Raw genomic sequence first — 27954 nt, 5'->3', positions numbered from 1 at the left:
TTCACCTTCTGTTTAGTTTAACTGAAGCAGGTCACCAGCTTCTCAAGCAGCCAAAGCTGGAGAGCTGGGAAAGAGACACAGCAGCACCACCAGGGCTGGACCTGAACCAGTCTTGATGCCAGAGGGCCACCTTTACAGGGTCTCTTTTAAAGTAGCAGTGCACTGGAGGGCCCAGAGAGTGTTAAATTCAGTTAAGAGTTGTAATGTAAACCTGCAGCCACACTTACCCTCAATCAGCAGCATTGGATAGTCCCTGGTTGAAAAGCAAGTGTTTGATAGCCTTACCCTGTGCAATGTCTAGGTCCCTTTGTAAATTCCAGTTTTTGAACTGCTCAGCTGATTAGGTCAAGTTAAGGAACAGGGCCCATGGCCAGGGAAAACCAGAAACCTCTGGGGTCCCTCAGACCCACTCACACAGGACCCTTCTCTCGATGATCTTGCAGGACCCTGCTGCCCTAAGAACATAACGTTCTTAGAAAACAGACTGGATATATATCCATTCATTTTATAACTGCTTCTTCCACTAGAGGGTCACAGGGGAGCTACATCTTGTCAAGGAACACCCACACGTACACACCCTCCACCCCAGGGAAAAGTTTCAGAGACGTCAACCTACCAGCATCTCTGAGAGGTGGGAGGAAACTGGAACACCTGGAAGAAACCAGTAGGGAAGAACATACACACTCCTCCCCCCCATCTAGAATTGAACCAGGAGCCACGAGGCTGCGAGACAGTTGTGCTAACCCACCCCCCAACTCCTCTCGTGCTGCACATTGGCTATATTAAAATGAATCTATCAGAGCTAGACTAAAGGTCTGATCTATCTAGACCAGGCTTTAATTCCTACAGTCTTTACCTTTGCCTATTCAAGATGATGTCCTGTAACCCCTGGGAGTCAGGGGAGCAGAGGTCAAGCAACCAGTCATGAAAATCACTTGGCTCTTCTGTGCCACCTGGTGGCGAATGATGTCAGAACACCCTGAAGATAGAGCACACTTGATACTCCCACCTAAATTGGAATGAGACAGCCTTTTTTATTGATATGTTACATTCAAGATAATACTTGAATCAATCCTTAATAATACATAAATTATCATTCAAATGTTTGTTTCCAAATAAAATAAAAAAAAAAATCAGTGCACGACCTTCATAAAGAACACATAACAGTCGACAAATAACTAACATTTCCCCCTGGTGAAAGCTGTAGTTCTGTAGGATACAGGACACCTGGCTTAGAAATACATTCTGAAAAACACCACAGTCTCCTTAAACCTCTTTTTCCATTTCCCCACTTGAGAGAGGGAGAAAGAACAAATAAAACAGTTCACAACATAAATAAAAAAAAAAGCATGTCATCTTAAATAGAGCATACAGTCATTCCGAAACATGGTTCGAGATTGCACAGAGACGTTCCCGAAGGCTTTGGAAACGGCGAGAGACAAGGGAAAAGGGCTCGACTATGGGTGGCGCGGAGGATACTCTGAAAACCACCCGCATCCAAAAATACATCTATTTGGAAAGTCAGAATGTCGTTCACTCTCACTTGTATTAACCCTTTACTAGTTGGACCCTCGCTGTCTGGGTTCTGTCAGCAGGTGGCGCAAACGAAGCTGCTCTTGCATCATGCCATAACGCCATCATAGTGAACAGCTCAGTTACCTTTTTGTACATATTGCAATGCATATGGGAAAAACAGATACAGTCAGACTCTATTGTAAGAACACCAAGCTGGTAATAAATAAGAGTGATAGCTCTATGCCAACACCTTCTCCTGTTTACTAAAAGGAAATTATTATTAAAGATACATGGCAATTTCAGTACCAGCATACATGTGCAAAAAAAAAAAACCTTACCCATCTCATCTGTAATACAATAACTACTTCTCTCCAGCTGCCTGTACAAAACCACCTCCAAAGGAAGAGTACACTGTTGATTAAGGTTCATGCAGACAAAAAAGTGCCGTTAAACCTTGACATCCCCACACTGGAGCTCAGCTGAGACACGTCTGCAAGAATCTCTCTTGCAGCTTCTGGCAACACTCAATTGGAAAAGTGTTTTCTTTTCTCTTTTTAGTTTTATTTTGGAGTTGTGCATCGTTAACTATGGAACTGAGATCAGGATAATTCTGAACGCTGGCTTGCCGGGCACGAAATCCCGCCAGCTCAACAGGACTGTGGCCAATTGAACTGGCACAGCCCCTAGAAGAGCACTATGTGACACAGGTGATGCATTCAACAGCTGCATATAAGACTTCCACCCTCAGCCGAGCAGAACGAAAGTGAGTGAAGGTTTAGGCTCTGGCACCATGCAAAGGCACTCCAAAAAAATAAAAATCCGTTACAAAAGATCTATTGGTCATTCCTGACGCCTGATATCATGATTATGCTTTTGAGATTCTGCTTTATAGAATATTTTTAATATTCTATCATGTTCTCCTACCCTAAGGAGATTAAAAAAAAACATAAAGCTAGATGCATTTCATTCAAACACGCGTTTGATTTTGAGCAAGCTAAAATTAAAAAACAAATCCTTGACAGACTTGACACAAAGCTGCAGTGGTTTTCTACCTCTTCATTCACCATCAGTCTGCCTGTGCTGGTGAGGGCCGCAAAGATTTGGTCTGCATTTCAGTTAAGTGGCATTTGTTCATTGTGCAACACTTAAAACCACAAAGCTATAAAAACAACCACACACCTCTCCAAAAACTGGAAATGTAGGGACATGTGATCCTGGTTCGTGCTATCGCTGGTTGAGAACTGAATTTTGTGCTGTTGCCAACAAGGCGCAGAGCCAGTGCCCGGCCCTTCCAGACACTTGTGAAGTGTCGGACCCGGGCGCGAGACCACTTTGACAGAGGCGAGGCAACGTTTGGTCCCACGATCCACCTCTGTTGCAAAGTGCTGCACCACAACACTGCTGCAATATCAATTTTCAACAGGGCCCAGATTGCTTTGCCTGTTGGCTGCCTCTGACCTCCAAATCAATGCACTTTATTGGCATCGCCAGGTGTTTGCTGAAATCTTGGCACCCACAACAAGGACTGAAGCTCTTGAATACTTGGGGAAGCAATCTGGACTAGACTTTGGACCACTTAGAGGAAAATCCTCCTGGTTCAGACTACCTGTGCTACTGTAAATCACAGCCTCCTATCCCTTCAGCAGCTAATGTATCAGGAAGGAGCTGAGCTTGTAAAAACTGAGTGCAGGTTCTACAGAACTGATTCATAAGTACCCTACACCCGTTTCTGGGATTCATTTCACTGGAACCCAGCTAGAGACAAAATTACAAATTTGTATTGGCACACATTGAGAATCGTGTTGATTTTACAGGAGAAAAAAAAGCTAAAAGCTTTCCCTATGGATAGTCATATTCCCCACAATAGAAATGGACAAGAATTGCTCGCTTTTTGGATGGTTTAAGAAAATAGAAAGACCATAACAAAAAAAAAAACTATAGAGAATGGAATACTTGAAAAAAGTGTCAATTCCAAATACATTAACAGTTCCTAAAAATGGCACAGTTCTGTTGGTCACAAAGTATGCATTTTTTCTTCTCCTCTTGATTCTGGCAGCGAAAGGCGTTTGTCTGACTCACCTTATCCGTCAGCCATAAGCCTGTACACAGGGGTCCTGGGGGCAGGCCTTCAGCCAGGGGGCACAGGAAGGAGGCAACACTGAAACAGAGACCCTGCCGCTGGGAAGACACCTTGGCAGGCGTTCGGCAGGAGAGCGGCGTCGCGCCTGCTTCGGCCTGCGCGCACAAACGCCCAGACGCAGTTTTCTCCCTCCCGCCCACTGTCTTCCCCCCCACCCCCCCTCAACGGGAGAGTGAATACCATTGGATTCAAGCGAAATGGGCACTGGGAAGTGTGGCTTAAGGTAACGAGAGGCTGGAAGGTTACGACGCAGGGCTTGGTCCACTGTAAACTGTAACTGTAAACCGCAACGATCTAGAACGATCCAAAGTGCGCGCGCACGAGTTCTTTTCAGCAGTTTTTTTTGTTGTTGAAATTGGGTCACAGTGGGAGAGAATGCCGGGGGGCATGCACAGGGAACAGTCTGGTCACCTATTAAGACCTGCTGGGTTCCATCCAGTACAGACGCAGGCAGGTGGACAGACAGGCCAGGCCAGGCCAGCTCCTTCCTGGATTTCACCCATCAGGACCCCATCAGAGCCCTGTATCCCCTTGCCCACATCCATCCAGCCCCCTTGGGCCTTTGGAACAGAGGGGTGTTTTGCAGTGCAGTCTGTCAGTCCTGGCTGGAGCTGCTGCAGAGGCCAGTCACTCCCCTGAGAGGAACGGACGGGAGCTTCTCGGAACAGTCAAGGCGGGACAGCTGAGAAGGAGGGAGGTCTCTCTCTTTTTTGCTTCCCAGGGTCCCCTTTCTCCGGGACCCCCGGGCCGCTCAGCGACACCTCCCCCCCCAACCCCAGCCGCGCCGCTCCCGCCTGCCCCCCGAGCTCACTTGTTCTCGATGAGAGTCTGCACTTTGTGCACCAGCTCCCTGGCCAATCGCAGAATCTGCTGCACGTCGTGCCGCTCGGCCATTTCTGCAAGACAAGAGGCAGAGCCATGGAGGGAGGGGACGAGATCCGGGAACAGAGCAACGACTCGGGAGTGAAGACAGTCTAGTTCACGGTGCTCGCAGGAATGAGGAGGGTTGGGGTTAACGAGAGGAGGGCATTCGGCCGCTCTTGCCCGATCAATTTAGCAGTAAATTGATCCCAGGATCTCATCCCGCTGTTTCGTGAAGGAAGCCACAGCACCACCAGCTGGAGTGGCTTGTTCCACTCACCCACAACCCATAGAGATCACAACAAGAATCTGGAAGGCAGGCAGAAATGATCATCCCTTCCTGTACAAAAACAGGAAGTCAGCCTTCATTTCTTTCTTGAGTAGCTGCAATTCCCTCCTCCTCGCGTCTCAGCTCGCTACAACTGTAACCTGACCTCCTCACCCCTGCGGCTGGGCTGCCGTCTCTGTCAAGCCATCTTGAGTCAAACAGTTTTATGCCCTTTTAACTCAGAAACCACCAGCAATATAAATGTATACTATTTTTTCTATAATTTCTTCATTTCTGGACACTCCACTCAGATAACTCCACTGAGATAACGGCAGCCAGAGTGCACCAGTGCGCTCACACACACACCAGCTCTCAGTGGGGAGGAGAGCAGAGTGATGAAGCCAGTTTAGAGATGGGGATTATTAGGAGGCCATGATTTTTGAAGGTCAGGGGGATATTTGGCCAGGAGGCTGGGGTAACACCCCTACTCTTTTTGAGAAATACCCTGGGGTTTTTTAATGACCACAGAGAGTCAGGACCTTGATTTTACATCTCATCTGAAGGACGGCAGCTTTTCACAGTATAGTGTCCCCGTCACTATACTGAGGCATTAGGACCCACACAGACTGCTGGTTGAGCGCCCCCTACTGGTCCCACAGCAGCAGCCCAAGCTTTCCCAGGAGGTCTGCCATCCAGGCACTGGCCAGGCTCGCACCAGTGGGTGGCCAGTTGTCTAAAGCTCCTGAAACTGCAGCCGTCCCCCCAGCGAGCCTCTCTCACCATTGAAGAACTTGATGATGTCCGTGAAATCCATGTTGTTGTCCAGAATGATCTCCCGGTAGACCTCCACCAGGGCCAGAGCCATGAAGAGGACGAAATGCTCCGAGGAAATGTGCCGCGCTGCCCAGATCACCTCCCACGCCTCGAACAGGTCCTCGTACAGCAGCTCTGAGAAAGAAAAGGCCTCTGTCAGCGAGATACTGCGAGAGACTGCGGCCACACTGCTCCCAACAGGCTCAGCGGAGGGGCCAGACAGATTCCAGGAACTCTTTCCAAATTCTGCAGAAATTATTGTATTTTCTTTTATAGAGTTAGATCATATAAGATCATAAGAAAAGTTTCAAATGACGGCCATTCAGCCTATCAAGCCTGTTTGCTAGTTAGCAGATCACCCATTCAACAATCGCACCCAGCTGTTTCCTGAAGAAAGCCAGGGTATTGGCTTCAATAAAGAGGCCGGGAAGCTTGCTCCACACTCCCACAACCCTTTGGGTAAAGAAGCACCACCTGTTCTCAGTAATAAATGTGCTGCCGCCACCACCACCTGTGTCCTGTGGTTAGTGATTCATGGTTCATCCTGACCACACACGCATCCCCGCAGCGTATCCATCAGAGACTGACGCTTGATATTTCCTGATATTTTCATTCAAGGAAGAGGTCAGTTTCAAGAGAAAGAAGCCTTCCGGTGAGAGTTCTGTGGCCGGCGTCTTGCAGACGGTACCTCTTTTGAAATCCAGCAGGAACCAGCGGTAGCAGAAGTAGAAGTGTGTGTAGTCTCCATTTTGGTGCATCAGCTCAAACAGCTCCGAGTCCAGAATCTGTAGGACAGGAAGAGGAAGGGAACAACACATCTGATCTTCCTCCAGTTCTGCAGACCTGTACCCTACACCCCCCCGTTTCTGGGACCAGCTTGAGACAAAATGACAAATTGGCACTGGCACACATCGAGAAACGTGTTTTTAATCTCCTGGTAAAAGCAGGGACGGAGAGGCACAGTGAGTACGTCTCTGGTCTATCTGGTTGTGGGTTCGAGCCTTTTGTTGGCAGACGTCTTTCAGCTAACATTTTCAAAACATTACAGATTTTATTTTCCTGACAGGGAAGACAGAAGCTCCGAAAACCACTTTAAAGGGGTGGGTGGAGGCTGCTACCTCCTTGTCTTCTGTTTGGTTGGGCTATTTTAACGAGATCTTACTTTATAACCCGATCCACGGCATGATGTTGGACTGGGACACTGCTATTGATGAAGTAGACCATTCTGTAAAGACCTGGCTTAGCGTGCTTCATTATACACGGTATTGCACTGTACTTTGTGATAAATAAAATACAGAGCAGGAAAAAACATTTGTGGGGATTATGGTAACTATTGTCCATTTGTTCCCTCTCCTCGGGGGTGGATTTTAAAATAGAAAATAATAAGAATGTTCACAAGAAAATGCCAGGAATGCTACAGACTCCAATACTCGTCTGTTGTGTTTTTAGTTCTTCTCAGTTTAAATAATTCAGTCAGGTAAATCATTTTCATTCCGGAAAAGAATATTTTTTTGCGAGTCATCAGTGCTCTCTTCGGTTTAAATGAAAGTTCCTTCGTCACACAGTGCGAGATGAAATTTATTTCAGTACGAGTTTGAGTCAGAGAGCTCATTTCGTCTCATCCTATCGCTCAAAAATGCAAAGCAATGTAGTCTTTGTGGATTATTTTCGTGACTGTTTTGTCTTCATTAACAGGTTTTTGACAAACATTCTCACTATCATCCAAATGAACACTGCACACACCTGGATAAGAGACCTCATGTTGGCGAAGTGTGTGTCCATAGCTCCACCGTTCGGGAAGTTCTGGCTCATTTTCTTCATCAGCTGCGTGAAACAGCTGTATGCAAGGCATTCTGGGAAGGAACACAAAGAATGTGTCAATATTTCATACAGAGGCCTCAACCTCACACATTAATGCCCTACAGCACAGAGAGGCCTGTGGATCAAGTCAAATCCTCCCTGAGTTTTCTGTAGGGACCAGAAATACCCCTCTTTAGGCCCCAAGGCCTAATGTGAAGCATCTGTGTGGTGGAGGTGTAATGCATGTTTCTGAAATCCTGATTGAGAAAAATTAGTAACAGGAAAAGATCTGGCTCTGCTAGCGATGGTGACAGCAATTATTAATGCAAAAAGTTATAAAAAGGATATAAACATATAATATCTAAATTTTTAACATCTGTTAACATCTGTGTTCGACTCCGCTGAAGTGAGCAGAGAAGAGGGAGCAGAGTTTGGACTGAGAGAACACACGTAAGCCCTGTTCAGCCCTTCTGACCAATGGCAACATGGAATGTCAAATGGGCAAAGCATGCACATATTCGTTGGGCAGGCAGGGGGTGCTCTCACCATCATCCAGTATGACCATGAGAGGGGCCAGGAGGTCGCACATACCCTGGACATAGCCCATCTCCAGGTGCTCCCACACGTAGCTGTGCAAGGAGAGAGGATCAGGGAGGGGGACGTCAAAAGATAAGGGACAACTACAAGACGTGCACGGCCCCCTACCACCAGCCTGTATTCCATCTGGTGGTCACATCTCTCTCATCAAATGCAAATTATGTACTCATCCGTAACAAGAGAATGGCAAACTTGCCAACAGGCATTTCACCCTGCAACTCACAGCTGGCAGCCCACTGTAGACCAGCAGGTGTGAGCCTGGTCAGTACCTGGATGGGAGACCTCCTGGGGAAGCTAAGGCTGCTGCTGGAAGAGGTGTTAGTGGGGCCAGAAGGGGGCGCTCACCCTGTGGTCTGTGTGGGTCCCAGTGCCCCAGTATAGTGACAAGGACACTATACAGTATAATGGCGCCATCCTTCAGAAAACTGAGGTCCTGACTCATTAAAAATCCCAGGGCACTTCTTGAAAAGAGTGGCCTGGCCACATATCCCACTGCCCTTTACCAATCATGATCTCCTAATAATCCCCATCTCTGAACTGGCTTCATCACTCTGCTCTCCTTTGCTATACCCCTTTGGTAGTGGTGGAGGGGATCCCCATTACCTGTAAAGCACTTTGAGTGGAGTGTCCAGAAAAGCGCTTTATGAGTGTAAGAAATTATTGTTAATAAACTAATTCAGAGGACAAAAATAAGAGACATGACATTATAAACTGCTGCAAAACTGAATTGGAGCTAGCCACCTGTGTGCTTATTTAATAACCGTGAACCACAAGAAAATGAAACCAGCATCTCTTTTATTTAAGTCAAACTCAAACTACAATCAACGCCGGCAAATCTAATATCCATATAGATATCCATAGAGATACAACTCCAGATAGCAGATCAGAAAGCCTATTGCAGAATGGTGCACATTCCTGTGGCAGGCTGATACAACGACAATTCACTCACTCCAACTCTATGGATCAAAGGCGCTGTCCTTTCACAGTTTCCAGGGGTAAAATACGGGAGAGCGGTATCTACGCTGACCTGCACATGATGTTCCGCAGCTTCTCCAGGTTGGCCTGTGTGAAGTAGTAGTAGTTGCGGTCACATCGCTGCACGTCCTTGTCGATCCTGTGCAGGTTCAGGGCCACCGTGTCCAGGAGCTCGATCTGGGGGAGACGGAGAGACCTGGCGGTGAGGAACGCAGCAGTGCCGCCATCACGATGGCGAGCGCTTCAGAGACGCGGTGGCCACGTTCGCAGGGCTCTCCCCTCCCACCGCCAGGCAGTGGCCATTTCCTCAGAACCCAGACTGCTCCTTCTCCGACAGCAGTGCTCAGAGTATAACAATGCTACTGCCAGAGCAAAAACTCCCAAGTATAATAGCAATTGAGATGAAGCTGTCAGCTCAAACAGATGAGTTCAATGATTCATGCTCAATGATGACGGGATTGATTCATTCCCTATATTGGAATTTTAATAGGAAGACGTTTCTGCTTTCAAAACTCCAGGAACAACTTCTGCTTGTATCTTGTACTCAATAAGTGCTGCAAACTCAAAGTGATTACAGGTGTACAGTAAAAGCTGATGTGTGGGCAGGAGATCAGAAGTCCCTGTATTACCGTGTATGATGAGAGGGAGAGGGGTGCACCACCCGGCCCGGTCATCAGTCTGTCGACCTGACCGCAAAGCTGCTCCTCGCTCAGAGAGTCCTGTCGCCCCTGCTCTCCCAGCATGCTCTGCGCCCCCTCCTCCCCTGGCTCCTCCTCCATGCTCTGGGCGTCCTCGATGCTGGACATGATCTGCGAGTGGCCAGACGCTACCGAGTAATTCCGCGAGGAGGGGAGGCCCGAGTCTGGGGAGTCAAACTCCACCAGGGGGCGCTCGTCGGGTGCCAGGACTACGGGGGTCCCCACGTTCGTCAGAGTGGTTGTACCGTCCTCCTGCCCCTGCAGGCCCCGTCCCCTGCTGTCCAGCTCTTCTACTGACATGAACACCTGAGAGAGAGAGAGGGAGGAGCAAGGGGGAGGGGAGAAGAACGACAATCACATTAACACACTAATCAAATAATAATAATCACGTTAAAATCCCATTCATCTGTACAGATGCTTATTCCAAACAAAGCACATGCAGACCAGAGCAGGACTTAAATGCTACCACATCTGTCAGTTCTGACTGCGCGACGGCTGCAATTTCTGCCACAGACACTACAGGGCGCAAACGCTTTGCGTACAGAGCATTCCTAATGCCTCGTTCTAAATAAGGAATCCCAGCCTCAGCTGCTGGAGGAGGGAGCAAATGGTTCATCTAAAAAACAGCTTAGAGCTTTATTCTATTGCAGTTCAAAAGAAAGCTCAGCTGATCGTTAACTACCCCTCCCACGCTCTTCATTTCCTTTTCCAATTGCTGCCTGCGGGGAGGTGTGCGAGAATGTCTGCGGCCAAGAAAAATGTCTACGAGAAATCCTTGGTTTCCTGTGCGATCGCTATGTTAAAGGCAGCAAAGTGACCGTTTCCTGTATGGGGCCATCGGATGTGCGATAAGGGCAGAGCCAGATGTGTGTATCTGTCCTGTTGCATGTCTAGGAAAATTGTATGTGACTCTTTCATGTAGTTTTGCATGGCAATACCAAAGCCAAAATTCCATCCGATTTGGACGGACAATAAATATATCTTATCTGAAGAAAAGGCCGTGATGGAATAGGACAGACAGATTATCACTCTGGCCACACCCAGGAGGTGCTCTGGGAGTCAGACAGGCGTGGGCGCCGGCTCGCCTCGTTGCTGATGGTGGAGTCTCGGTGGACCAGCCTCTGGACGTGGCTGTCGATGCTGCTGCCCGAGGAGAACTTGGCGAAGATGGCCGAGTGGGTCTCCTTCTCTCGCTGCTTCACGATCACCTCGCAGGCCTTCCACTCCTCCATCACCTGCTGGTACTTGGCAGCAACCTTCTCGTCGATCTGGCAGGGGGAAAACGGGCAGAGCACGTCACCCGCCAGCCAACACGAAGGACCGACTCGCGCACTGAACGTCTGGAGGACAGGTTACATGTAACAGAGGTCTTGAACTGGTAGGACAAAGAGCTTTTGCCCCAGACTGCAACAGTATTTCTGCTCTTTGCTAAGTTTATAACAATCTAGCTGGGGTATGCGAAAAGACAAATTGCTAATGCAAAAAATTGTATATAGCTAATAAAGTGATCTTATCTGATCTCTTATCAGTTAAAGCTAATAAATATGAGCCCGGTGAGAATTAATATGGTCACAAATTCAATATGTTTTGTAACCCCAGGTTACGCTTCATTCTATTAAAAAAAGCGAGAAAGTGACAGCTATTTAACAGTTCCAAAAATATATCAATGGGATTAACACTGTCTGGCCAGCAGGTGTCACTGTTTGCTCTGCAGCGTACCTGGGTCATCTCTTTCTTGCCCATGCCGAACTTGTAGTGCCCTAGCAGGAAGGGCCACACCTCCTTCCTGATCTTGTGCTCCACCCCACCGTAGTACACCAGTCGCAGCAGCTCCAGCTCCTTGTAGTTCTAGACACAGAGCGAAAGAGAGAGTGGTCAGCAAGGCAGTCTGAAGTCTTAATGCCCCAGCTGTACGTCTGCAGAATTGTGCCATGAGTCCCACGAGGGCGGTTCCAGGAACCAGATAACAAGCTCATGGGTCTCCAGAAATAAAACAGCCCAGGAGATACTTGTTTACTCTTAAAAGTGCAACATATTTCCTGCAAGCTAAAGCTAACAAAAAAAAAGTCCGCTGAGAAAATTACAAAACATCTAGCATCTAGCCGTCTCCCTTTGGCGCTTTGCACAGTGGAGGACTACACTTCGTGCACAACTTGGCAATCGCACATGTTTCCCAGAGGGCTCGCCACCCCCTGGCCACCCTCTCACCTTGCAGTCCTTCTGGTACTTGCTCCACACGTCCTTGCTCAGGCCCCCCGACGCCTCGCAGGGCTTGTCCGGCGGGACGATGTTGTGATTGACCAGCGCGGACAGGTGTGTCCGCACTGTGGACAGGTGCCGGCAGTACGCCAACCCTGAGACACGAGGGAAGGAGGTAGGAGCCGTGAATCGGGGAGTTTTTTAAGCTTATTCACAGAACACCTGTGCAGATTGCGCATCTACAGCATGCACTGCAAATCAACCTTTACATTCCATGCTATCAGAAACCTTGCATGCATGAAATAAAGGTGTGGAACATTTTGGGGTGCACAGAACTGGACATCCCAGAATGCCACTGAGGCGTGGTTTGGATCCCTGCTGTACAATAGCTCTGTCATCTTGGAACATTTGTAAGAAGGTGTTGAAAAAGCATTAAACTAGTCTTGCAGCTGGTAAACACTAGTTTACTGTAAAGGTCGTCTACAGGGTCCTCAAGGGGAGTTTGTATCCACTGGGGCGGCTCTCCCTGACAGTACTGCAAACCTATGGGCACCCAAAACCAGTTCTGTGGATTACTGTTCCATAGGATCAAAGGGATCACAATCTGGAAATAAACCACTCCTTGATCCCTTTAATCAACTCTCTCAAAGAGGCTATCCTTGGGTCTGGGGAGGTGTACTTTATGAGTACTGCATCCCTATATAGAACCTTGTTAAAAGAAGATATGATTCACTGCTGTCTCAACTACTGTTGGCTCTATTTGCAGTTTTTTCCCCAACTATTGGGATAAATTGTCAAAAACAGACCAAAATACACGATTCACATTCTTATTGTTTTGCTTCATTGTCTGGAAGATGTTGGCGTCAAAACGAATACCTGTCTTTTCTACAAAGTCAATGTTTCCCATTTTATACCGGTAGCTGATGTTTCTGCTAACTTCACCTGGAGTGACACAGCCCAGGTTTGCATACCCATGTCAATACAGGATACAACCCACAAAACAAACCAGCTCCTATACTGTCTGAGTTATCTGAGGTACCCTGGAGATTCCACATTTTTTTAAATAGAGGTATGTATTCCAATTGCAAACAAAAAAAGTCAGTGGACAAATAGTTCATTTTCTGACCTTTGTACATGGTGAGAACATTGTACACATTGTCCATACTGTACAAACACCCACAGGCCTGGCAGGGAGGCACTCACTGGGGCCATGCACATTCCACAACAAACAAACAGGCCTGTTCACTTACACCCATAGAAAGCCCTGGAGACAATCTGCTTCTTCATGTTCTGGCACAGCATCTTCAGAGGTATCCTGGACACAAACACAGGGCACAGCGGTAAGGAGGACAAAGCCTGCAATGCTATTCTACACTGACTTCTCTCTTATGAGACATACATTTCCATCTCCCATTAATTTGTGTATAAATCCTTTTAAACATTTCCTGTTTGAAGCAGCAGATAAAGCAGGACGCAGTTAACATTCCGTATTTTCTGACTTTCCTACTTATGTACCGTATTCCCTGGAGTCTTCTCTGGCAGCATGTAGGTGTGACATTTAACTTCCCCTTTGAATGCATTGAGTTAAAAAAACATTTCCTTATCTAATGCTTAAAGCTTAGAGGGATAAAAGCATCATTCTATAAATTCTATTTACCTGCTGGCAAAAGCAAAATGACACTTCTCGTGAGTTGTTATACAGCCTGTGGTGTGTGGACACGTAGGACAGGCAGCAGGTGGCGAAATGCAGCCATTCCACATGGAGTCCCAACAGGGGGTCAGGGGTCACTCACTCACCGGTCGTGGATGCAGGTGCAGCCGGGGTGCAGCTCGTAAGGGGTGCTGCTGCCCCCCGTGGAGCAGGACAGGCAGGAGGACACGTGGCTGCCGGACTCCCCCTGCTGCCAGGACAGGGGACTGCTGCCGAAACCCTGCATCTCGATCATGTCCCCGGGGTCTGGGAGACACAGAGACGGAATGGGGATCACCGAGGGGCTCCCGGGATCACAAGAGCTGGGCGACGGGCAGAGACCACCCCCTGCTGCAGTGCTGCAGAGAGCGCGGCCATTCCACGCTTGAAGGGCAAGAGCTAGATCACACAAGCCATTACACTCAAGCTGCTGTTTAATCAAAATCATGGTGACTAGAATTAAGGAGCTTGCTGAAGCACGGCCCTAAGGGTGACACTGGGGATGTACCGTTGCATACCGATCTGAGCTGGTGCAGGCTTTCTAAGGTGAATGCTCAAACTCAGATGCGGGGCACTTTAGAACAATAGAGAGTTCTGGCCTTTTTTAAAAGGGTTTCAGCTCTTCGCGCCATTTTTAAAAATATTACAATAACAGAAGAAGAGAATTATAAATATATATACTTTCCACTGCGTCAGCGAAATGTCTGAAAAAAAAAGTCTGCCCTTTCACAAAAAACGTGAATCGGATCGCTTTGGAGTGGGATTCTCAATGATGTCTCTGATGGGATCAGAGTGGCGTGCGAAGGCAGACAGGTGAACCGTGGCAATAGAGGATGTTGGATCATTGTGCAGGGAGGTCTAGAGAGCTTGTAGTCTGGTTTATAACTAGCATTCAGTAAGGAACATTTCGCCCCTGGAAATATCAATGGAGTGAGCTCTCAGAGATGCAGACTTGAGATTGAACCCTCAAATTCCTCTGTTTTTTCCCCCCATAAATTGGATCACAAAGATCTGAACTGTGGTTTTACACCTAAACTGTTTCATCATCTATGAACCACTTCCCAGGAAGTTCTTGATGCAAATATGTATTATGATATTATACTAATATTCTGTTTTCAACTAAGATGCTGACAATTTTCCTTTAAAGTAATTATCCAGTGGACATTAAACTGATTCCACGGGAGACCAGCGATTCTGCAGAACATTCCACGTCCATAAAATAACTCAAGGAGGGTGATCAATGCCACTCCATGACATTAACATTTCAGTTACAATACCCGGCCACTCGGTGGCAGTGTAAGTAGCACAAAAGTTGAATGCCATGAAAAGGAAAAAGACAGCACATCGAGGACAATACAGACCACTCCGTCTGTGATTAAATATTTAAATCTTCTCTGACCATCCGGACCCTTTACCTGTATGATGAACACAGGCCACTCAGCTCAACCGTGATTTCAATTAAGGTAGAGATTTATGCTTCTTAATTTTAATGTTTAACCAAAAAACAAAGGTACATAGATGTATTCCAGTATACATTTATGTTGTTGGTAACATCATAAAACACGCAGGTTACAAAACAAGGTTAGGAATCGGAAACGCATGCATCTGTCACTGAGACGAAATGAAGCAGTATCAATGCAGCGACAGCTTAGTGCAATGTTCAGTTTGGTCACGAGATGCAGCAGACAGAGCAAGGCTAAATTTGAGCATTCACATCTTTCAGGAGTTAAGGGGTGAACAGTTTAAAAAAAGGAGAAAAGAAATTAAGCAGCAATTCAGGCTCATGCTGTAAAGTGCATTCAAATTTTGAACAGAAACAAAAACACAATTTCTAGATATATATATGGATACATGGATATAAAACCAAAAGAGAATTTCAACGTCAAAAAATGCTCTTCACCTTAATTCTTCAGGTTGGAGCTGATGGCCTGCTAGAAATTGTTGCCTCTCTTTGGTTGTTGCACAAAACCCGAAACACATGTCACAATCAGATTTCTGCTCCTTAGTTTGTTTTAGGTTTGTGAGTTTGGGATAGAGTTCTTATTTTACAGTCAATAGGCATCATGTTCACGTAACAATCCATGTTTCTACTACAACAGAACCCCACAGGACCTAACAACTGTGATGAAAGGTGACTGAAATTAGTGAAGAATTACAGTGAACAGCATCACGGGGAAAAAAAAACGGCAACCTCAAAGCAACAGCAAAAAGACCCAACACAAGGAAAAGGAAATGATCAAATTATTTTAGTGTTCTTTTCCAGTTTGCAGAATTACACATAAAAAGTAACCAGCCACATGCAAAAAGTCAAGCATGTTGCAAAAAAGGTTAAGCAATCAAATATAACCCAAAATAAGGAAAATAACAAAAGAAAACAGAAAACAGAAGAATCCAAGCTTTTCCCAGCCAACAGAACCCTCCCCCCCAACAGTGCTGAGAGAAGTGAAGTCTGCACACGGTGAGATCTCTCTGCCCCGTCTGCACGGCCACAACCCAAACAACTTATTTCAACAGCTCCACTGTCTGGGCAAGCAGAGCGCTCCTGGAGACCTCAGAATGGGATGTAGTCTGGCTCGTGTGGGACCACATGCGTCTAAATGGCATTGAATAACATTCAACTTCCAAGCCAGATGAAGAACCGCAGGAAACGACAGGGAATGACATTTAAACATTGTTCTCTTTCTTTTTTCTTTTCCCGTTTACAACCTTTTTTTGTGCAATATATGCCAGGGACCTGTGCAATACATTTATATCTATATTTATATCTATATCTATATTTACATCTATATTTATATTCATATGTGTGATATGATTTTTCTGTGTACTGTTCTGTTCTAGTTTGTTCTTTGTGTGTCTGGACTGTGAGTAACTCTTGTATTGTATTTTATGTATTGTACTATTATGATATAATTCGTTACACTGTGACTGTGTTGTCTGTGTTAAGCTGCTGTTGAACTGCAATTTCCCACACGGGATCAATAAAGTATCTATCTATCTTAAAACCGAGAACAGGAAGCACTTGCTTACCCAGAGGGTGGTGGGAGTGTGGAACATGCTACCCAGCTTATTAAAGTCGATGCCCCAGTTTCTTTGGGGGGGAAAAAAAAGGCTGGATGAAATCCTGGAACCAGCGAACTGCCAAGTACCCGCCGGCCTAGATTGACTGACTGGCCTCTTCTCGTTTGTAAAACAAGCAGTGAAGACAATTAAAGGTGAACCCAGAAGGCACTGGACTCTCCCAGGCCTGGTCTGTGTCACGACTCCAGCTCTGTGACTAGGGAGGACGTAACAGGGCCCAGATGAGCATGCCTGTGAAACCCACGCTGCTCAGATGATTTACTGAACTGAGCCATCGTCATTTAATGGACCTTGTTAATAAAGATCACTCGGACAATCGAAGGATTAGCCAGATTCAAGACTTGCAAGGGAACGGAATGGGAGAGGTGGGGTTTGCTCAAACCTGTTTTATTTTGATCATCAATGGCAGAAAGAGAAGAACAGGAACAAAATTTGCACAGGATGGAAATAGTGCGGAGCACACCCAGCTGGAAGGCTTACTAAGTGAAAAGGACAAACAAACAGGATCTCATGGACTAATTCTGAAATTCTGGCTCAAAATACCACCATAGTGCAGCAACACTGGATTTTATCACTAACAGCTCGGCTCTGGCAGTGGAGACACCTGTGGGTGTATCTCACGCCCACACGGGGGGAGGGGGGGAGGGGCGGGGGCGCAGCAAATAGCAAGCGTCGCAGAAGAGGAGTGTGGGTTTGGTTTGCCATGGCAACGGCCTGCCGCGAGTCAGAGCCCCCTGGGAGATTTTCCGAGGGCAGAAAAGCAGCCTCAGAAGGAGACGGGAGGCGACTTCAGATGAATTTTGGTTACCGGCATGAATAAGTAATGGGGTGTGAGAACTGCTGGAAAAGCCGGACCCAGTATAATAGGAAATACAGACATTCAGGGGGGATTCGATCTGTGCGCAGGTCCAGACCAATCAGGGTGTGCGGGTGGAGTACAGGTCAAACCTTGCAGTTCAGATGTCACCGGTCCGAACCTGGGTCAGGATTTCAAGATCTAGCTGCTGGGCTCAGGGCCGTCCATAAGGTGTAGAGGACTGGAGCAACTGAGGTACAGCACCTCACTCAAGATACAACAGCAGTGTCTGCAGCAGGGGGTCGCACCCACAACCCGCCAGCGACAAGACCAGAGACTCACTACGCTATGCCTCCCCCCTGGGTATATGACAATTATAAAAAAAACTGTGGCTAAATTTATAAAGGAAAAATAAACAAAGCACCATGAATTTTATGCTCTTCATTTAAAAAAATCGAGCCATCCAAACCCTCTACAGGCACGAGAGCACAAGACTTATAATGTCGGCACTTTTGTACATCTGCTCTGTTTCGAACAGCACGATCGCGAGCTGGTGTTGCCTACAGAGTTGGGCTGCAGAAGAGCTGGGCGATGTTTTGCGTTTCCCCCCCCGTCTACAGCTGCCAATCCAAGAGCCAAGTCCAATCCAGGGCACCCCCCCCCCACCCCAATCCCCGAAATCATCCAGCCAGGCAGGGTCAGCACTGTTGGGCCGGGCAGCGCAAGCCGAGAGGCGGTGAGGAGCGAGAGAGAAGTCAGGTGGGACGTGGGGGGAGAGTGAGAGGACGAGGAGGGGGGGTGGGGTTGTCAGGGAGCGATCTTGCGATAAAAACCTTTCATGACATTAGGAGCTGTGAGGTTCCGCGAGCAGATCATTGAGATCATTGCGTGAAGCCTATCTTCCTCCTCCTCATCTTCATCCAGAGAGGGCGCGCGACTGCCCGTCACGTGGTGGTAGTTTATAGTGACTGCTCGGGCAATAAGAGAACACAGTTTAGCACGCTGGAAACAGCAGACACACGCAGACACACACACACACACGTTTCCTCTCCTGTCTATGTGGGAACTTACCACCCATCTCCAGCACTGATTGCAAGGGGCACTATAGCAAATCAAATATTCAGTATTTATCATCACTTTCCACCCTGCCACAATCCAGCTCAACAAGGGATGAAAGTAAACTTGAACCAAAGCTTTAGCATTTTTAGATTTATAAAAAAATAGGTATATGAAAAAGTCATTTCCACTGGGTGGGTGTTCCCACTTAATCTGCCAGGAGGATATTTTTTCCAATTCTACCCCACATGGGCAATCAAACATACCCACACACACTTATGTACAGGAATACACCTGTTGCCTTACAGTTGCCCAGATAAGAAAAGGGTCTAATCATAAACAGATTCAGCTCCTTTTTTTGTATTAATCATGAACAATCGAGAAAAAGCAGAAAAAACAACCTTTTAAAACTAAGAAGCAACATGCTGTGCATCCTCCTCCCTACATTTCCTATCAGCTTGCCCTTTTCAGAGGTCTATATGCATGACCTCATCGTATAGAGACCATGTGGGCACAGAGAAGAACACACCCCTGGTGACCAGGAGGCCTACTCACCACCCCAGGCTGAGTTACAGGTATCATCCTGTACTGTGCTTGAAGTGGAAATCCTCCCACAACCTAAGCAAACTTAACGTTGGTAGAAAGTCTGACGGAAACAGTCCTATGTATTAGTTTAATGCTCGGTGAAAAATAATACAGCTGAGAAGCACTGTCGGGGAAGATACATTTAAAGCTATATCTATAGTGGCCTCACTTTGTTGCAAATGTATTCTTATTAACTGATCCCCTGTACTCAGAGAAGAGCAAACACAGAGCTTCAAAATAATTGGAAGGGGAAAAAGCTGAATTTTTTAATTAATTTTAATTTTTTGGGTTTTATCTCAACTCAAGTTCTTAACATACATGATTAAAAATGTAATATTAGCAGCATTAGTTTGGATCAATATGAAGGTTTAATTAAAACTGTATAAATAAGTTGATTGCACATATAACATGCTGATTTGCAGCAGCGTCCAGTGCAATGTTATATGGATGTGTCGTATTCTGGAAACTGCCGAGTGCTGAGGAGCATGAGTTCACCAGGAACAATTAAAAATGGATCGTATAGGTTACAGTCAGGAGTGTTTTTTTATCCAACATGATTTATTTCTTGTTCCAGAGTTACGAGTTAATTTAGTTTGATTAGTAAATCATTAAAATGTGCCGGGTCTCAACAAGATATGTTGATATGTCTCTGTGCAAGACTCAAAATGACAGACATGCCGGTACGGCATTCTGGACAGTACTGGCCCAGTTCAAGCACTGGACATGCATCTACCAAGAAGAATTCGTACACAGGGTGCAAACAAAGTTGCACAGTTTCCAGATCTACAGATCAGGATCTATTTCTGCCTCCTGTATGGCTTCCATCTGGGGAATGCAGTCGTGGACTAAAACACGAGTGAGAAAACTCTGAAAAGAGACACTTTCCCATCACCGCAGAACAGGCAGCACAGCAGCCTTGAGGGAAATGGCAAAAACCATCAGCTTTCATCAACGCCTCCCACAATCATCAGATAGCTGCCAGTTCCTGCCAAGGGCTGTGGGAGTCTGTTCCGGATGGACGCGAGTAGGGACTGCATCCCTGTCGACAGCACGCAAACACACACTCAGGTAGCTCTGGGGATACCAATTAATCTAGACAGCAAGTTTTGGGGAGATGGGAGGAAACCAGAGCGCACAGCAGAAACCCATATGGACCTGGGGCAGAACACGCAGACTCCACCAGAAGGTGCCAGGCTCGACTCGTACCCACAATCCATGTACAGGAAAGGCAAGCACCACGTAATAGTTAACAACCCCCAACACCCCGCCAGAAAAAACATAAGGACCCCAAGAGTAACACATGTTCTCTGGATTAAATGATCCGTCGGTGCTAGCCTCTGACATAGGGTGGCAGTCACACGTCACAGGGCGAGAGCTTACTGGATTCGTGGCGGTGTCCTGGATAGACGATCCGAAAGACGTAGTCAGCAGCAATCTCCTCCTCCCCGCCTGTGTCCCGTGGCTCTCCCAGCCTCGTGGTGCTGTTCCTCCTCCGCAGCTTGGGAAACACTTTGCCCTGAAGTCACATACACAGATAAAGTCCCATTCACCCATCCATTTTCTAACCGATTCTTCCAATACAGAGTCACGGGGGAGCTGGGAACCTATCCCAGCAAGAAATGGGGATGAGGCAGGGTATACCCTGGATGGGACAGGGCAGGGAAGAGGCCAATTAACCTCCCAGTATGTTTTTGGCCTGTGGGAGGGAACCAGAGAACCTGGAGGAAACCAACATCTGTAAGTTCTGCTTCTTAGCACACCCCATCAATTATAACCATAGCCCTATCTGTGGAAGGTATTGTACTGGAGTTTCAATCAAAATTGAAGAATTTGGGAGTAATATTTGATCCAGGCTTGACGCCTGACCCACACGTGCAACATATTGTCAAAACATAATCCTTCCACCTCAGAAATATCAGCAGACTACATGCTATGTTGTCACTAAACGTTGTGGAAAAGCTGGTCAATGTTTGCTTTTTCTTGTTTCGACTACTGTAACGCCCTGCTCACAGGGGTATCTAAATCTACATTGATCAAGCTATAGTATGTTCAGAATTTGGCAGCCAGATTCCTGACCAGGTCTAGTGCAAGTATTCACATTACTCCTGTCCTGGAGTCCTTGCACTGGCTTCCTGTCAGTTTTTGCGTCGATTTCAATCCTGTTGCTCACCTACAAGGCTCTGCATGGCTTGGCATCTCATACCTGTCTGAGTTAATATTCACTCTGTGGGTGACAGAGCCTTCTCCTGTTGCACTCCAAAGCTCTGAAACTCTATCCCTAAAGATATCGGAGAGTCACCTTCCCACAGCTCCTTTAAATCTAGACTGAAAACCTTTTCTAGCAGGGTTTTTATAAAACTGGTTCTGTGTGCCCCTTGGCTGTCCTACTGCATTCCACACCCCCATCTATTATCTCCTCTCAATGTGTATTTTTTTTTGTTGTTCTGTAAACTGCTTTGAGAAGCCACTTTTAAAGGTGCTACATAAAAGACAGACAACATTCTATGATAATTCTAATTGAAAACTGCAACAGGCACATGTGCAACATGTACAAACCCAATAAATTGAGATTTTCTCTTTAACAGGACAGTACCTGTCTCCACAACAAAAAAATATTTTCCAGACATAAGTTCAAGAGAACATTTTCTCCTCCTTTAACACAGAGAATGAGGACCTTTTAGCATAGACAACTGCAAATATATTGTTCAACACAGCCTGATCTAAGAACATAAAAAAGCACTGTGATTCTGACATCGCGGCTCAATTTTTAACAGCCTACTGTAGCTTTTGTCAAAACCCAACCTGTCTAATCCACTGATCAGTTCTGTCGTAGTTCACGAACTCAGTGGTTTATAAGATGACAGGCACCATCCCTGGAGACTTGGCATCCCTGCACAACACAGCCACACACTGCTCTGCTACATCTGAACTGTCAGTCAACAAACAGTCAACTGCTGCTGCCAGTTTCTCCGCGTGCAGCTAAACAGAGCTGTGATTCATCAGCCTCTTCGAGGGCTTTCACAAATCATTCTAATAATAATAATAATAAATATAAATATAAGCATAATAATAGCGTACACTTATATAGTGCCTTTCTGGACTCTCCACTCAAAGCTCTTTACATCCCCTCCACCACCACCAGTGTGCAGCCCCATCTGGATGACGAGACAGAAGCCATAGTGCACCAGTACGCTCACACACCAGCTCTCAGTGTGCCAGTTCAGCCAGTTCAGAGATGGGGATTATTAGGAGGCCATGATTGGTAAAGGCCAGGGAGAAATTGGGCCAGGATGCCGGGGTTACACCCCTACTCTTTTCAAGAAACGCCCTGGGATTTTTAATGACCACAGAGAGTCAGGACCTCGGTTTTACGTCTCATCAGAAGGACAGCGCCTGTTTACAGTATAGTGTCCCCGTCACTATACTGGGGGATTAGGACCCACAGAGACCGGCCCCTGCTGGCCCCTGGTCAGTACCTGGAGGTCTCCCCTCCAGGTACTGACCAGGCTCACACCTACTGAGCTTCAGTGGGCTGCCAGCTGCGAGTTGCAGGGTGACATGGCTGCTGGCATCATTTTTATTAATCCCCTCGAAACCAAGCAAAACTGTGGGCCAACGTGAAACAGAGAAGACGAACTGATGGAATAGGACTGAGAGGGAGAGAACAGACACGAGTGTAACGCAGAGAGTGTTCGAGCCAGGGAAAGCTAATTAAACTGCAGTGACAGTTTGTATTTGTCTCTGATTTGCCAAGCGGAGCTGATAACATAAGGCAACGTTTTTAAAATTGAGGCAATTTTCATCCGCATGGCTTTCTTGCCTGGGTAATTAGCCTAATGACTAAGAGCAACTCTCAGAGGCCCCAGCTGCTTCCCCGCTACCCTGACTTCCAATCATTTGCAGCATCAAGGCAAACGTGAGTGCTTTCTGAAGCTGCTCCAGATGTCACGATCTCCTCACCGGAACAGATCCTCTTCAGCGTTACTGATCCTTCAGCATGGGACGACACAAACGTACTTGATCTAAGAGTTTCAGGAAAGCCAAAGGATTCTCCCCGTCTCTTCCAAAAGAACATCTTACACCTTGTGATGAACTTTCATCAGCCTACAAGAGCACGACAAGAAACACCACAGTGGGGGCAGGAGGCAGCATTAAAGTGATGCAAAGCAGAATGAGCGATACTAGGCTTTTAAATCCTTTCTGCGTTTCCCACCCCACCTTACGCCTCCGGCGTGGAGCTGCGCTGAAATCCGATCAGCTCTGGGGTGCCCGTGTGGGTGGTGTTCACACGCCCACGCTGTGCCTGTGATCGCAGCCGAGCTGCCCTTACCTTGCCTCGCTGGGACCACAGGGGGGGCTCCAGCTGCCCACGGGGAAGCAGACCGCTCTCCAGGCAGGAGAGGAAAGCCAGGAGGTGCCCCCCAGGGGGAAAGTGCAGGGGGGGGCGCTGGATTCCATCCTGGCTCACCAACACCAGGGTCCCGCCACAGTCAGCTGGGGCAGAGGGAGAGGGGGCTTTTAATTTTCAGGGATGCGAGTGGACAGTCATTTGGCTCTTTTGTTTCAGCTCAGCGTGAATAAGACAGGATTTAACTGAGGAGGTGTGTGCAAAGCTCTGTGTGCAGGTTACCTGCCCCCTCCCGATTCAATCTGATGGGGAAAAATTAACCAGCGTCTACTGAGCACAGTTCCCAAATCAACAATAAATATAAGGCATCTGTCCCTGTAAAACACAGGGAGCAGCACAGGAGTGAGCTTCCTGCGATGAGGGGAAAACGGATTATGGGCTGGTGAAGAAAGACAAGCTGTCCTGATGGTCTGGGCTACTTACGTCGTTGATGGCAGTGGATGCAGACAATCTGTCGCAAAGGCACAGTCAGGGCATAGTCCCAGTAAATACTGTCAGAAGAAGAACACTTGGATCAGAGGCAAGAACGTTTCCACGGCAAAACACAGGCCAAGGTCTCTGATCAAGCTGGGTTCGTAGTGCTACCCTTTAGTTTCCATGTCCAACAGGAAGTGTGCACTGGACACACTGCCCTCTGCACAGCCCGTAATGGGCTTCCACCCTCTAACCATTAACAGAACAAATACATCCATTTAGTACAAAGAATAAACTAAGTAACAAAGTTAAGCCAAGATTACAGAATTATAATCAAGCTTTGTAACTAGAATAGTCAACGTATCGGTATGCCTACTGGAAGGGGCTATTGAGTTGTCTGGTCTCTTTAAGATCAGATAAGATCACTTTTTTAGCCATATACAATTTCTTGCATTAGGAATTTATTTTCGCATACCCCAGCTTGCTCTCTGTGAGACACACAGACAGGGAGAGAAGCTTGGGGTCAGAGGTTTCTCACAAAGTTTCCATCTCAATAACGAGGCCAACAGCCTCCAGTCCAGAAAGTATAGCATGTCAAGAGCACGTCCGCACAGAGTGGAAACCAGTGAACACAAGGCGTTCAGTAAGGCTGTTCAGTAAAGGCCATGCTCGTGAAGGTACCGTACCTCTTCTCCAGATCACAGTCTCCCAGGGTCCCATTGATTAGCTGGTTGGGCGTCCACTTCAGAGTGAGGTTCTCTGCAGCCTGGTGCAGTGACAGGTAACCACGCAGGACCTCCATGTCTTCTTTCTGGGCGGGACAGAGACAGACTCAGGTGAGGGACAGTTTGAGTGCTTGTCTCCTAGGCACCGGGAGAGAAAGAGGGCAGAGTGGCGCTGTGTGCATCTCTCTGCTAGAAGAAAGAAATAACATCGAGAGCTCAATCAACGCCCACTGAAATAGTTACATGCGAGTACAGTCCGGGCACGGCAAGCTGTCCTGTTTGGGGGGGGAATGGAGGCATTCAGGCAGTGGAGAGCAGTGGTCAGGTCTCAGATCTCAGAACAAACAGCCCAATTCCAATTGCTTGGGGTCAAGCCTGTGTAATGGGCTAGTCTGTGGCTGAAAGAGCCCATTACAGAAGGTGACATCACCCCCTCGGGACCTGGGGCTGAGCTGTACTCACACTCACTATAAAAATAAGCACGAACACTGCTGTGGGGGGTGAACATGGGATGGGCTACCACGTTATAAACAGGGCGTTCTATACTTCCTTTTATACTTGTTTTATGTCATAAGCAATGCATAAGCCCTGACCCAACATATGACACCACAAACAGAAACTGGGATTCAGGGCCTTAGCGTTGCTTAAGTGTTGCTTAAGCTAATGAAGGACCTAAATGCTTCCTGACTGAGCTCACCGGTTGCACCAGCACGTTGTTCTTGCCATAGAGCAGGTGGGTGCGCGAGTTCTGGTGCAGGGACTCCACGTATTCCCGCGCGGACGCGGCAAATTTATCCTCCGACATACTGCCGCTGGACTGACGCTTCCGGACCTGCTCCCCCGCGGATCAACAGAGGTGGATGCCGAGAAAGAAAACAACGTCTCTCGTCAGGACCCCGACACAAGCTAGGGCCGAGGGGTACCCCAGCAGTCCCCTTGGCTGATGAGGCTTTTGCATGATTTGTTCTCCTCCAGCTTAGGTTAGTGTATTATTGTAATTATGAATAAATATTTGTTTTACCCAGTGTGCTTTATTACTCCTTTTCATCAAAGAAGCGACAGGTTCCTCCAGCTTAGGTTATCATTCCAGCAAAAATTACTTTAAGACGCGTTTCCATCACGAATGAATTCCTCTGTACTACTATCTGTACAAAAGCCTTTTTTACAACTTAAATTCATGTGCTAGAATTAAATAACAGGAAAATCCTTACATAGCCTAAAGCCTAATACTGATGAAGATCTGGACAAATGGAAACTGGAAATGGATTTCAAACTAGCTCAGGCCTAGGGCAGGCGTAGTATTTAGCACCCACTGGTCCCCACATCCTCCCCCCTACACCTCCGACATGTGTGGGCGCTCTCACCCCCAGGGTGGGCCGGCGGCCCGGAGAGGAGTCCGGGCGGCTGTGCGCTCCGTGGATCCGGTGCCGCTGGACCAGTTCGTTGGCCGAGGGGTCGGTCCAGAAGTGATCCGAGGTCTTCAGTTTGGTGTACTCCAGAGCACAGGGACCCACTGGGGGACAAGAAAGGAAGGTAAGGCACAGCTTTCATTCCAGCTCTGGGTGATTCCCTCCGCAGAGCAAAGAAAGGCAATTGTAAAAGTAAAAATACAGCGAATTATCACACATGCCTGGAATGCACTGAAAACGTAGCTGGAAGTTATTCTGAGCTAAGAGCCGTGCGAGCTGTCCTGCACAGCCAGCTTCAGGCCCAGAGAACAGGGTCCCAGGATGCAGGACTGTCTGTCAGGAGCACAGTGCAGGCTGGGGCGAAGAGCCTGAGAACTGCAGAAGGGGCACTGACAGACCGGGACGCCCTGCGAAGCCCCCCGAGCAGCCGGAAGGCGATTAGACCGTGAATCACAGGCAGGTGAAAGGCTTTCTTCCGACTCTCACATCAATACAGTAACAGGATTAAGGAAGACTGATAAGTGGGGCTTAAACACAGCGGCTCCGATGCGCATGAATCTCGTTAGGGCAGCACTCAGCCTTCTCTGCTCTGGAACAAAGCGTCAGCGGATTGTCTGAGGACTCCAAGCGCCTTGCAAGACGCAAGATGCTGCATCACATATTGGATATGGGGCTTAAACAGCAGAGCATCTTAAGACCCCTGCCGCCCATGAAAAAGATTCACTGTGGCGGTGCTCCTGTCCAATTATGCCCCTAAACAACACAGCGTTAGGCTCATGAATTTCAAAATCACCTATTAAATTCTGTATTTCACACAGTCATAGGCAACAGGGCACGACAGCTAGACACCAGGCCTGATAATAAACACTTTATGAGTCTGCTGGTTTCCATCTGCACCTCCCGGCAAGTTCTCTCAGCAGGGCCTCCACCAAGACATTGCAGACATGAGGCAGTTGGGGAAAAAAAAAACGTGACAGCTTAGCTACTACCGCCCCGAGAGCAAGCAACGTCTCGGTCAGTAAATAAACGAGGCCAAAAAATACGGGCTGTTAGATCTCTCTAACCAACACACCCATGTAGCACCCAGGTCACAGTTTATCAACGAGACCCCAGATTAAGGCCAAAAAACCCCAATTCAATATCTAGCATAATCAAACTGTCCCCTTAGCTTCGCTGACTGACAGGCAACAACCTCACTCACCCCACATCAGTCCGCACATTAAAATGGTGCTGTGATCTGGTTCAAAGTGATTGATGTCTGTTACAAGCTAGAAGAGGCAAGTGGAACATGTGGAACAGTGGTTAAAGCTTTTAAACTGTAACCAGGACAGGAATTGGGGGGGTGGGGTTCAGGTGGGGCAGTGCTGCTGCATGCTTGAGCAATATACCCTACTCAGACTGCTTTAGTAAAATACCCACCTGGGGATGCTAAAGTCACTTAGGATGAACGCTCCAGTCAAACAAGCAAATAATAAGGTCTCAAAGTGCATGATGATACTGGGATGCCGAACGCCCTTCCAGGTCTTTCAAAAGCTTTCAGATTCCCCAAGGACAGAGGATGGGCTCCTGGGCTAGTTGGGTCTGGCATTTGTTTGGGAGCGGAGACTGTGACAGCAGTTCAAATCTGGGGTCGATCTTTGCAGGCTACAGCTTCACACAGTGGCACCTAGCTGAATCCTGGCTTCCATGGCCAAAAAGGAGGCCTGCCCACCCATACATCAGTTAACCCCAGCCATACATACATCATAAGGCCACCCTCATGCATCTAGCTCCCCCCCCCCACCCCGTACTGACAGAGCCCCTCCCACTTACCAAGTAAAGCAGCAAGAATGGGCCCAAAGACTGCATCATGCATCAGAGCCTCCTTCTCATAGTACTTACTGCAGAGACAGACCGCAAAGAGATCCTGTTTTAATCTGAAGCATTA

At 47.4% G+C, this 27954-nt stretch overlaps 1 protein-coding gene across 3 annotated transcripts in view; it reads right to left on the bottom strand.

Moving 5' to 3' along the window:
* Positions 1-1010: 1010 nt before the first annotated feature.
* The window catches only part of sgsm2 (small G protein signaling modulator 2), a 65287-nt gene continuing 38343 nt past the window's right edge, over positions 1011-27954 (bottom strand). For 2 of the 3 annotated variants that reach the window (XM_006641057.3, XM_069184425.1), the window contains exons 5-24: positions 27840-27907; positions 25983-26131; positions 25316-25450; positions 24580-24704; positions 23903-23970; positions 23402-23565; positions 20452-20587; positions 18264-18398; positions 13664-13823; positions 13117-13181; positions 11876-12021; positions 11387-11515; positions 10753-10935; positions 9599-9973; positions 9022-9146; positions 7944-8026; positions 7341-7450; positions 6286-6382; positions 5565-5732; positions 1011-4551 (exon numbers count right to left, since the gene is read on the bottom strand). In XM_006641057.3, the coding sequence (XP_006641120.2) occupies positions 4463-4551; positions 5565-5732; positions 6286-6382; positions 7341-7450; positions 7944-8026; positions 9022-9146; positions 9599-9973; positions 10753-10935; positions 11387-11515; positions 11876-12021; positions 13117-13181; positions 13664-13823; positions 18264-18398; positions 20452-20587; positions 23402-23565; positions 23903-23970; positions 24580-24704; positions 25316-25450; positions 25983-26131; positions 27840-27907 (2710 nt within the window). In that variant the 3' untranslated portion in view covers positions 1011-4462. The remainder of the gene's footprint in view (positions 4552-5564; positions 5733-6285; positions 6383-7340; positions 7451-7943; positions 8027-9021; positions 9147-9598; positions 9974-10752; positions 10936-11386; positions 11516-11875; positions 12022-13116; positions 13182-13663; positions 13824-18263; positions 18399-20451; positions 20588-23401; positions 23566-23902; positions 23971-24579; positions 24705-25315; positions 25451-25982; positions 26132-27839; positions 27908-27954) is intronic. The other variant, XM_069184424.1, reaches the window with a different exon arrangement.

This window comes from Lepisosteus oculatus, chromosome 26, assembly GCF_040954835.1.
Source record: "Lepisosteus oculatus isolate fLepOcu1 chromosome 26, fLepOcu1.hap2, whole genome shotgun sequence".
NCBI classification, from domain to species: Eukaryota; Metazoa; Chordata; class Actinopteri; order Semionotiformes; family Lepisosteidae; genus Lepisosteus; species Lepisosteus oculatus.
This window is presented reverse-complemented; position numbering and strand designations above follow the sequence as displayed.